Source organism: Macrosteles quadrilineatus, unplaced genomic scaffold, assembly GCF_028750875.1.
Source record: "Macrosteles quadrilineatus isolate MER2022 unplaced genomic scaffold, UCM_ALF_1.0 Scaffold_1__1_contigs__length_201487025, whole genome shotgun sequence".
In the NCBI taxonomy this organism is placed as follows: domain Eukaryota; kingdom Metazoa; phylum Arthropoda; class Insecta; order Hemiptera; family Cicadellidae; genus Macrosteles; species Macrosteles quadrilineatus.
The window spans coordinates 67,673,985-67,686,427 of NW_026542594.1; the positions used below are offsets into that span (position 1 = coordinate 67,673,985).

The following is a 12,443-nucleotide window of genomic DNA, read 5'->3' on the forward strand; positions in this document are numbered from 1 at the left end:
TTTAAATTGGTTACCATGATAACTGGAGCAAAGAAAATTATCTTATTTCGATGACATATGGCATGGTAAATTATTCTCTTCATGAGTCATTAATTAGTCCGGTGTATTATCATATAAACTTATCAATGTTTATTATTACTGCACAATTGATATAGCCACTTTAGCACAAATTGTAAAGGTTTTACCAAAGCTCTTTGGATATATTGTCTGTGATTGTTGCCCACTGTCACAATGAGACCCCCGTAGCCTCGTTGCCGAAAACAATCGCCACTTGGAAACTCGCGTTGACCGAGAAACTTGGGAGCTTATTAAAATTATACACGCATTTGGAAACAATGAGATTTATTGATTAATCGACTTACTAAACTATACAGTTATGGTTGAGAGCAAACGAATTTAGAAATTTAAGTTAGAACAAAAGACATAAAATTTAGGTTAAAGGGACGCGGAGTCGCGTCTGTTTTAATTAAGATTTCAACGCGGACTGCCTTGTTCCTTCGTTGTCGGCAGTGCTGATGCGCCTCGTGGACCAATCAGCGTTCAGCGTAGTCGCTGAGCGGCACCCTGCGCAAGGCTCGACCTCTTTGCCCGACAAATACACTCCCCAACGGAGGCTAGCTCCGTCAGCAGAAAGCCCGAGTTAGCACCGGATATGCGCATATTCCAGCTTCATAACTTTTGCTACTAGAATAATGTTATAATTTAGACGAGGTTGGAGATAGTTTGGCGATGCTGGGATATTCATATGGAGACTCAATAATCTTCGAATAATTACTGAAATAAATATTTATTAAGTTCCTGACCACTGGTTTGGACGATGATCATATTGATGTATTTACTAATGTATTGACAAAGGTGTTATAGTTGATGTTAACACCAAACCAGGCCATTTATACAAATGTGGCAGTTACTCCTACCCTGCCAATTCCTTATTTAATTATCATATTTCCTGAGCAGTCGATTAAAATGAATTATCAAAAGTATAAACGGCTAGGCCGTTACAACAATAACAATAAGACCCAGATTTTATGAATTTGAATGGCTCACCCGTTATCTTGGCTATCTTTGGTCTTGTGACAAATGGGAATTATTTGGGACTAACTCGACAGTTCGCTGATTTATAGAACATTTCTTGCTTTCTATTTATGATTGAGTTTCTTTTGGCATGTCCCCAACTAATAATACGTTTGCGAATTTGAGCAAAAATGAAACTAGCCTACATGAAACAGTAAACTAACTAAACATAAACACTAACACTAAGTGACTGTTATGCATAACGTACTTGACAAGCAGGGAACATTTATAAGAAAATAGCTGAACGTTATAATAAAATGAAAAGGAAATATGCATATTTATTATTTAGAATCTAATTGTCAGTGACTAGCTCCTGTATATCTTGTGTTAGGGTCAACATGTTGTAAAATTTATAAAATTTTAACAAAGCATGAACATCTAATACCTAATATCTATCTAACCTATCTATTTAATAACCCTTTGATTAAAATACAGCGTACAAAAAGATAAACAAGGTTTCTACTTTGTTGATTAATGCAATTGCATAATTTATATGAGATAACTATAAATAGAATGTTAGGCAATTAGGAGTTTTCCCTGGACTCAAGAAAAGAATGATTACGTTTATAACATTTTCAGCTTTGTAGTAGAAACTCTTTTATTTGCACACTTAGCTATTAACGGACTTAGTTATAAAAAAACATTATAACTTTCAGCGGTAAAAAAAAAAACATTCCTGCTTGTAAATACGTAAAGTTTTAAGTTTATTTTCTTCCGTAGCTTGTGTCGAATATACAAACACTATTAAGGGCATTTTTAACACAGACAACAAAACTCTCAAACGGAAATACGGCTTATTGAATGTGTTTGATGTAAAAGTGTTGGTGCATTTTCCCCTATCTATAAACATAAATCTAATACATATTCAAACCCGTAACTGTTGAACAATACAGTTCTAGGCAAACTCTGATCGCACTGCGTTCACATACTACTCTGTTCATACAAAGGGAACAGAAAGCTCTCTCATAAAGCTGGGAGGGGTCTCATTTTAAAGGTCTGGGCATGAAGTTTTGGGGAAAAATACTCATTTTTCTTACTTATGCACCAAGAGGTTATTACAGGATAAAATAAATCACATTTCAATAGCATGGGAATCCAGGTCATGTCCGATTTGTTTACTTTAAAACATGTGGTTTAGATTTATTTAAAGCATATGGTAATATCATTGACTATTGGCTACAAAAGTTGTATTAATAGTGTTAAAGGTAGTATGTAATATATGTATTGTATGTAACTATAGTGCATTTGAAAGTAAACATGCGTATATTCTGTTGGCTTTAAACTAAATTAAAACTCGTTACATTCAATGTGTCTCTAACTGAGTGCCGTTTTCACATTTCGATAAATGGGTGTGTAAAAGACCAGAACAAATAGAAATAAATTAGACTCGTAGATGAAAATATATATATATATATATATATATATATATATATCGGCGGTGGTCTCAAGTTAATTTCATATATATATATATATATATATATATATATATATATATATATATATATATATATATATATATATATATATATATATATATATATATATATATATATATCATATGTATATAATGTATAATATAATATATCTATATATCTAATTCCGTAAGCCCAAAATTTTACAATGAAATTGTGAGCGAACTGGAGGCCGTAGAAAGCTGGGAGGGGTCTCATTTTAAAGGTCTGGGCATGAAGTTTTGGGGAAAAATACTCATTTTTCTTACTTATGCACCAAGAGGTTATTACAGGATAAAATAAATCACATTTCAATAGCATGGGAATCCAGGTCATGTCCGATTTGTTTACTTTAAAACATGTGGTTTAGATTTATTTAAAGCATATGGTAATATCATTGACTATTGGCTACAAAAGTTGTATTAATAGTGTTAAAGGTAGTATGTAATATATGTATTGTATGTAACTATAGTGCATTTGAAAGTAAACATGCGTGCAAATGAAAATGAAACAGCATTTTCTGATTGGCTTCTACGCTTATATTAGGTAATGGAATCTTAGAGAGCAATAGGGCAACACGGGCAATTGACATTCCAGATAACTTTGTTCTCTCTGATTGTACAATTGTTTATGGCAACTCAATAAATCCAGAAAATATTCAAAACTACTCCAATCAAATAATTGTATGTCCTTTAAATGAACATTGTGATAATTTAAATGAAGAAGTATTAAAAATCTACTACAGTAATTATGAAGTAGTTTCAGATGACCCTACAGAGAGGTTGAACATACCAATTGAGTTTATAAATATAAATTACACCATCTGGAATGCCACTACACAAATTAGTTTTAAAAGTTGGTTCAATAGTGATGCTCATAAGAAATAGGGTCTGGATTAGTTAATGGAGTACGATTGGTTGTGTTGGGTATGTCTGAAAAAAGTGTAAAGTTAGTAGTAATTACTGGAGTAGGGAAAGGGAACATATTTTTCATGCCAAAAATAAAACTAATATCTACAGATCCTAATATGCCCTTTAAATTTACAAAGGATTCAATTCCCATTGCGATTATCTTTCACCATTACTATAAATAAAGCGCAAGGCCAAACCTTCCCAAAAGTTGGAATTTATTTGAAAAAAAAAACAGTGTTTACCCATGGTCAACTTTATGTTGCTTTTAGCCGGGTAAAGCGGCCAGATGACGTTAAAATAGAAATAGAAACAAATAAAGACCAAGGAATGGACCAAAATGGATACTACACAACAAATGTTGTTTTCAGATAGATTTTGTTACAGAATTAGTATTTTACAATTTGGAAGATGACATTATCTCTATGTGTTGTGTTTTTCTAAGTGAATTTGTCTATATTAAAAAAAATGTATATATATTTAATTAATAGTGAAGATTATTGAAAATGTTCTTTTGCTGTATTATGATTAGAAAATTTATGTTACAAACCCACCACATGAAGAGTCCTTTTGAATTTTTATCCTAAACAGAGCAGACATAAAAATGAATTATGCAGGTATGTGATAACTGTTATACATTATTATAATATACAAAAAATTTAAACGATAATTCAAGGTAGGGTACGGTAACCCATGAGACAAATAATTTGTACAAAATAATTATTAGAATATATTACATATACTGTATATAGGGGCTATTGCCCCTACAAGCCACTAGTCAATAATAATCATATAATATATATATATATATATATATATATATATATATATATATATATATATATATATATATATATATATACTAGCTGTAACCCGCGGGCTTTGCCCCGTTTAACTTCTTAATTTTAAAGATTATCTCGTTCGCATGGCTCAATCACGTCCTGGTTGAAGTTTGTTCGCTACGCTCACTCACCTTTAGGTTGGAGCTCGTTTGCTGCGCTCACTTGCCTTCGGGTTAGCTCGTTCGCTACGCTAACTCGCCTCCAGGTTGAAGTTCGTTCGCTACGCTCACTCACCTTTTGGTTGAAATTAGCTGTTGTCATAAATGTAAAAGAAATAATATTGCTGCACCCTGTTGGTAATGCTTGTAACTTTAATGCTATTGAAAATCATAGAACAGAACCAACTTGTTTAATTGAAACAGCTGTTAAGTTTCAATAATTCTATTTCTCATAAGGTTAAAATGGGAAACTCCAGAGCCACTGGGGCGGAGCCCGAAAGAATTTTTGAAATAAGAATATGCACTTTTGTGATCAGAAGACTTAGTAATACAGTAAGCTTAGATATTTTGTTAGCAGTTTATTTCTCTCTAATTCAAAGTCACTTGATGTATGGTATTGTGATTTGGGGCTGTGATAATAATATTAAGAAATTGTTAGTGTTACAAAAAAGAGCTTTGAGAGTAATGTGTAAAGTAAGGAGAAGAACCCACTGTAAGCCACTTTTTAGAAAACTAAGAGTGTTAACTGTACCTGCATTGTATGTGTTAAATTTATTGCAATATATTAAGTCTAACATAAATGAGTTTCCTACCAATAGTTTAGTTCATAGTCATTGTACTAGACAAAATAGTTTTTTGAGAGTCAATCAGTGCAATTATCAAGCTACTATTAATTCACCTTTTGAAACAGGTAAAAGAATCTTTAACTATCTTCCTCAAAATATTAAGTTGTTAGATGATAAGAAATTTAAAACATGTTTACAAAGTTTATTGTTAGATATTTGTATATATGATGTGAATGAGTTTGTAGAATATTTGTCTCAACCCAATCTATATTTCAACTTATAGGTCTAGTCAATAGAATGTTAAATAGAAGTCTTGGATGTATACTAGGCCTAATGTTAATTATTATTATACTGTATTCTTCCCGGACGATGCCATGCATGTACCATGTTTTAAAGGCGATAAAGTTTGTCATTTGTCATTTGTCATTTGCCTATATGTTAATCGGGATTGAGAGCTACATCATGCCGAATTTCAGCCCAATCCGACCAGTATTTTTCGCGTAAACTTACTTGTCACAAACATACATCCATACATCCATACATCCATCCATACATCCATACATCCAAACTTTCTCATTTATAATATTAGTAGGATATATATATATATATATATATATACAATTATATAAAGACAAGAATGGGATATGTATTAGAGGTGGCTGTGGATATACCTAATAATAATAGTGGGAACTGTGAACAGATTTTTGTTCGTAGCATGCTTAGCAATATTGCAGCGTTACATTCACCTAGAAAATCATTTATTAAAACATTATCTAAAACAGCGCCGAGTTTCAAACGTACGACTTTTCATCGGCTTGAGGTGTACATGAGGCAAAACTGATGTTCTGCAAAAACTATATGGAGACAAATTTTTAATCTGATTGTTTGCATTTCTATTTACTGCACGATAAAATGAGCAAACTACGTTTATTTGATTACTCGATTAATCTAATCTATGTAAAAAACATAGACATTCTTTTTCGTAAATAAATTCTTATCTGTTTCCGTTTTTATTCTATGTCATGCATGTGTAACAATAAATTTCTCTTCGGTAAACGCAACGTGAATCGACCCACGGTAAGGGTCAAACAGCGCGTTAGATACAGTATAAAATATGAGTGTCCCTGTCCCGGGACACCAGCTGTTGAAGGTTGTTTGTCATTATGTTCCACGATACTGGACTCTGATATCGAGATCCTTTCAACTTACAACACTTGTCACGAAATAAACACAATACATACTTCACTAAATATAATCTCACACACAGGTGTTGTGTGTACTGTTCTTTACTTTTAGCTTCAATTGCTTTTCAGATTTTCTTATGTATTGAACTATTGATAAAGGTAAGCGAAATCACTTGGTTTAAATAGCATAACAATTTACCTAAAAGGGTAAAAATATTTAGCACACTAAAATTGGTCATAGTAAGCTAAATAAATTTTTGATGTCAGTTTTCAGAAAACATAATCTATTACTTATTGCCCTAAGTTGAGTAATATATTTTCTAAGTCGACAAGTAAAAAGGTATCTAGAAGCGGAAAGTTTATAGTAATAGTTTTAACGCTTACTTTATATTTTTGAGGGTGCTGCTTCCTTAGGGAAACTAAAAAAAAGAAAATAAAACCGATACAGATCTCGTTAAAAAATTTCAAGAAAACGTTTTATGTCTTTATTTTGTATTGTTTGGTGTGCAACATACTAAAACTTGACCAAAAACGGTGCACGGTAAAACCGCTAAAATTACGGTCACAATGGTGGCTTTTCCATCGTTGGATGTGCAGTAAAAATAAGCGAAAAATTCCATAAACCCCAAAAAATTAGCACAGGCGGAGAATTTGGTACAGATGTTGGGTGTACCTTCCTTTTGAACATACAAAAAGTCCCCTAAAATTGATGCTGTGCTACGGCCGCCATATTGGAAATGGTGGCATATTTCTGTATTTTTTGATATAGTGACTTTATTATTAGAGATAAAGGAAAAAGTTAAATATACAAAATGTAGTCCATCTAAAAATACACATTTTTTGTATTTACCATTTTCCTCTAAACCCAATGGCTTTTGAGTTATTTGTGATTAAATATATTTAGTTTTTCTATTTATCAAAAATAGGCGAAACCCATGGAAATCGACGGTTATTTTTAAGGTTTACGACAATTCATTCCATTTAGTTAAATAGTGTAATACACTATATAATCTCAAATTGTAACTTTATTTTATGAGTAAAACAACTCCGTCACAGCTAACCTGCAAACTCAGCAAGTTTTCATTTGATTGGATGTTTAATTAAATGTATATAAATAAAATTAGGTTTAACAGGTATCTAGGTTTGCTGCTACAGGGAGGGTAGTATAGTGCATATTTTTAGTAAATTATCAATAACTTAGTATCAAATAAACTAATTTTTCATTTGTCCAATGTTGGGAAAATCCGCAATTTTTAATAGGTATTTTTGGGGGGTTTCACTTGCACAGATATTGGACATCTTTTAGTATGTCACTCTGCACACCTAACACTACAAAATAAAGCTATAAAAGTAAATTGGCACACCCTTTAAAGTTAGTCATCTAAGGTATCTAAATATAAAACAAAAATTTAAGTTTAGTAAATAATTCTCGCTTATTGTGGTTGTTTCTATTTCAGTAGCTTTCAAGTTTTTATTCGGTACATACAATACAATAACTTACAAAGTCAATAGTTGACAATAAACAAGCAGACACAGCTTGTACTAAAAAGGAAAATAAATCGTTAATTTGCAAACAAATTACACTGTCCTGTGGAAGTAGGTAGTTTTTGTAAATACCTATGTTTTACAGTATAGTTTATTAGTTTCTTGAATAGATTTTATAAAAAAGTAAGACCGATGGATTGTAGTAATTATACGTCAACTTTATATTCGGAAGGGTTTTAATTTTTTTTTTTTTGGTTCTGGGACAGATTTATTCTGGAGCAAGTTACCACATGTAAAAATTAGGTTATCAGCAAATAGGTTTAAGAAAGGTTACAAATTAAATCTATATAAATAAAATTAGAGTTTTGTCTGTACATTGCTCAGAATCATAAATTTTTAGGTTATTTTTACGCTTTATACATTAAAGAAGCCGAAACAAGTCTCATCTACATTTCTGTCTGTCTTTCTGTCAGTATGTAACACTCAAGATGGCATTTTACGCAATCAGCAAATAGGTTTAAGAAAGGCTACAAATTAAATTAGAAATACAAATCATGTCAGGATCCCGACTGATCCGCCAAATTGGTAAATTGGTTTTGTGTTTATCGTGTGATAGACATAATTAACGATTTGAACACGATAACTCAAATTACCATGGTTAATCCACGCTGAACTTGGTTGACTCTAAAATAATACTTTAGAGTAAAATTAAAATTAAATGTAATTGTATTTTTGGAAGATCTTTTTTTAAGTAATTGGTAATTTATTTTAAAGAAAATATTTTAATCTTAAATTTATACAAATGACATAAACATTGGTTTGCAGTGAATAATCCGAAACTAACTGTTTTTGTAGTTTTTTGATAACCCACTATTCAACTTTCTATGGTTTCCTCTTTAAATAATTTTATAAACTTTTACTTTCCATTGAATTTTATCAACGTTGTTGATTTACAACTATCCTCTTTTAGAACTTAGTGTAAAATTTTAGTGTATTGTGAAGTAATTGTTACTTCACTATTCCGATTTCATTTAAAGAAAAATACTGAAGAGTTAATTTATTTTGCCTTTGATAGTAAATCAAGTATATGGTTTATACTGATCTTTTTTGGAATATTATTGTTTTACTTAACAGGTGGAAATGCATTTTAAGGTCAAATAGGAGTTGTTTTGTTTGTAATTCGATTAAAGCATAATAAACAACTTTCAATGGCCTTTTAGATCTAAAGATATGATACATAATCATAGTCTTTACATAATATAAAGAAATGTATGATTACAAACTACAAGAGGAAAATGCAAGATTACAAGACTCACAAGACTATGTACAGAATTAAATACTAGACACGTGCGCCTGCAGCTGTGGATATGAATAACTAAACGTCGCGTCGCAGAGAGTCCACATTGGACCCGCTCCTACACTTACGTCGCAGAGAAGCCACATTGGACCCTCTCCTACACTTAAGTCACAGAGAGGCCACATTGGACCTGCTCCTACACTTACGTCGCAGAGAGGCCACATTGGACCCGCTCCTACACTTACGTCGCAGAGAGGCCACATTGGACCTGCTCCTACACTTACGTCGCAGAGAGGCCACATTGGACCCGCTCCTACACTTACGTCGCAGAGAGGCCGCATTGGACCCGCTCCTACAGTTACGTCGCAGAGAGGCCACATTGGACCCGCTCCTACACTTACGTCGCAGAGAGTCCACATTGGACCCCCTCCTACACTTACGTCGCAGAGAGGCCACATTGGACCTGCTTCTACACTTACGTCACAGAGAGGCCACATTGGACCCGCTCCTACACTTATGTCGCAGAGAGGCCACATTGGACCCGCTCTTACACTTACGTCGCAGAGAGGCCACATTGGATCCGCTCCTGCACTTACGTCACAGAGAGGCCACATTGGACCCGCTCTTACACTTACGTCGCAGAGAGGCCATATTGGACCCGCTCCTACACTTACGTCGCAGAGAGGCCACATTGGACCCGCTCATACACTTACGTCGCAGAGAGGCCACATTGGACCCGCTCCTACATTTACGTCGTAGAGAGGCCACATTGGACCTGCTCCTACAGTTAACGTTGCACGTTATGTTTAATGCCATCACTACCTAATGCTACTGTTACCTACTGTGTGTGTGTGTACTGTTTACCTTTCCAAATGGCTTGCATCTCTAAAGGGTCTGCAATCTTGAAAAGTATTCTTTAAAGAAAAATAATCCTGCGCAGATGACGAGGGTTAAATTTTATTTAAATAAAACATTTAATTTTAAGACTTAGTTACAAAGGTTAATTAATGAAATGAATTGTTCTATCAATTAATTTTTATTAAGTTTTTTAGTATATGCTTAGACTGTAAAATCACTTAAAATTTTAATATTGAAGGTAAAGTACTACATGTTTACTACCTTATGCTGATGAGGTTTGATCTGATTAAAGAAATCCGCTGTGAAATAACATTTGTAATCTAGTTGTAAATATAAATGACACAGGAGAAAATTGTGTTGAGAACAATGGAAGCTGCGGAGGGTAATTTATCAAAGGCATTCCTGGTGTTACTCCTTGGATAACCTTCCTGCAATTGTGAGGATATAACTGTCTCACTATACATTACAATAACAAACCAGCGATCAGAGTATTTTTAAATGGCGAACGTATGAATTGATCCAAAGAATTTATCGTTTGTTAAAGATTTGTTAAAGGCCTCTGTATAATTACGTGCATTGCTTACCTACTCTAGAGAGATTCATCCTTTTTACGAAATGTGAAAACAACAAGTTACCACATTAATTTACGTGCTCAATAAACCTTCGTAATAAGGTGTAAGAAGTACGACGTGTACTTTCAGGTCAAAACGATATGGCTTGTGTGTCATATCTATGATTTATCGTACGAGGCCATCGCCATATTGTTGTTATGATTAAAAGGTAAAGGTACTCAAGTATTTTAAAATACTCAATTATCATTAGAGGCTTTGAATTTTAACTAGTTGATTTTAAAATAAATATTCCTACCTACATTTTACGTAGTGTGGTATATCGGGTTAACAATTGTAGCTAAGGAATTTGAATCAAATTTGATCGAAGCTATTTTTGTAAGTTTTATACAAACCTTAGCTGCTAGAGAACATTGAGCTACCAACCTTGACATGTTTTATTCCAGTGAAAATACCAACTAACTGAAACATCGCGTTAAAAATGTCTTAAACTCGATCCAAATTTGACCTTTTCGGAACTATGAGGTATAAAAAGTGTATTTTTTTTTTTATAAAAGTTTTATGCCTTTTAAATTGAAGGTTCAAATACAATACACGTTGTTATCGAATAGAAACTAGTTTTGTGAAATACAAATTGGTGACTGTACGGCCTTAAGAGTTTTGAAGATTTAATGCGTAATATTTTATTTTGTGTTTTGTCCAAGAAAAGGTAATGCCAAAACGGGTTGGTTGTGAGTTTGGGGTCTGTATGGATGAAGATGACTCGTTCAGTATGTAAAGCAAACTGTTAAATTATAATTGGGTTAAATTATAATTCCGTTAAAGTATAATTGGGGTGAGTTTACTTAAAGTAAAGTAACATTGGTGACTATCTTGTTGTAGATACAAACAGATAGAAAAAAAAACTAATCTCCAAATTTTCAATACACCAGCCTCTAGTCCATTGTATTCTCCAAGTTAAAAGGGAGAAAATAGATCGGGTGCTAGATGACGAAAAGTAGAACGTCATCTTTGGATACTCGCAAGGTTAAGATGGATTAACCAATCAAATACAGCAAAGTTATTTATTCTACACCTCACAACAGGATTTATTCATGACATCGGAGTTTCTGTGTTATTATTTCGGGTTTTTCGTATAAAAATGAAAGTGGAAATGCGTGTATTGTTACAATACGTATTTTGTACGTATTTTTTAACGTAACCAAAACGTATCATTGATTATAAAATTGTTTGATACCTCTGGACTCATGCATTTTGTAAGCATTTTTGTGCAGGTAATGCATTTCAAGTCAAAAGTAAAATAAAGATCCTAATAAAAGCTGTCATGAATTTATGTAAATTAAATGATTTGCATGTTGTTTTTTCACGCCATGATACGCCATAGCGTGTCAAAAGGAAAAACGGCGAAAGTAATATTATTTTAAGCCTCGACCTTTATCAGAAGCTACAAAAACTTGTTTCGTTTGGTCACGTTTAGCAAATGACTTGTAATTAAATGCTTGATATAAAAGTTTTATTGCTTTTTACGTACAGTAAGTTAAATACTAATCGAAAGTATAAAGGTTGTTTAATTTAATTTCCTATGGTTATTCTACATTGCATTTTAGGTAACTATACACAGGAAATGCAGTAGTGTAAAATACTGCACAGGACTATCCATTGACTTACGGATTGTGGCGAACACATCGAAGGTTAAAAGTAAAAAGGTCTTTGTGGTCAGCAAGCCATTTTTTACAAATCGTAACTCCTAAACAAGTAGTTTTACAAGGAAAATGTAAAAATTAAAACGTGTGGCCGTTGCATTTAATTGTAAAAAAACATATGGTGTTTATTAAGAAATTAAAAGTATATTCTTCATACTTAAAATAAAGATATTATTTGAAGTTGTAGAATTATATTTTTTATTTTATAAAAAACTAGTTGACGTTTAAATTAATTGCTTTTAGTAAATCCAATAGTTTCTGAGATTCTAATTGAGACACTTTTAATTGTTATATGTACATAAAGACGCTTGAAACATAAAATTTTGCAATTTAGCCCTTAACCATTTT

General features: G+C 32.7%; 1 protein-coding gene across 1 annotated transcript; it reads left to right on the forward strand.

The window, feature by feature from the left end:
- Nucleotides 1–515: 515 nt before the first annotated feature.
- LOC128997792 (uncharacterized) lies at nt 516–9,756 on the forward strand. The gene is made up of 2 exons (XM_054423505.1): nt 516–639; nt 9,140–9,756. The coding sequence occupies exons 1-2, from the start codon at nt 516–518 to the stop codon at nt 9,754–9,756; spliced, it is 741 nt and encodes a 246-aa protein (XP_054279480.1).
- Nucleotides 9,757–12,443: the final 2,687 nt, after the last annotated feature.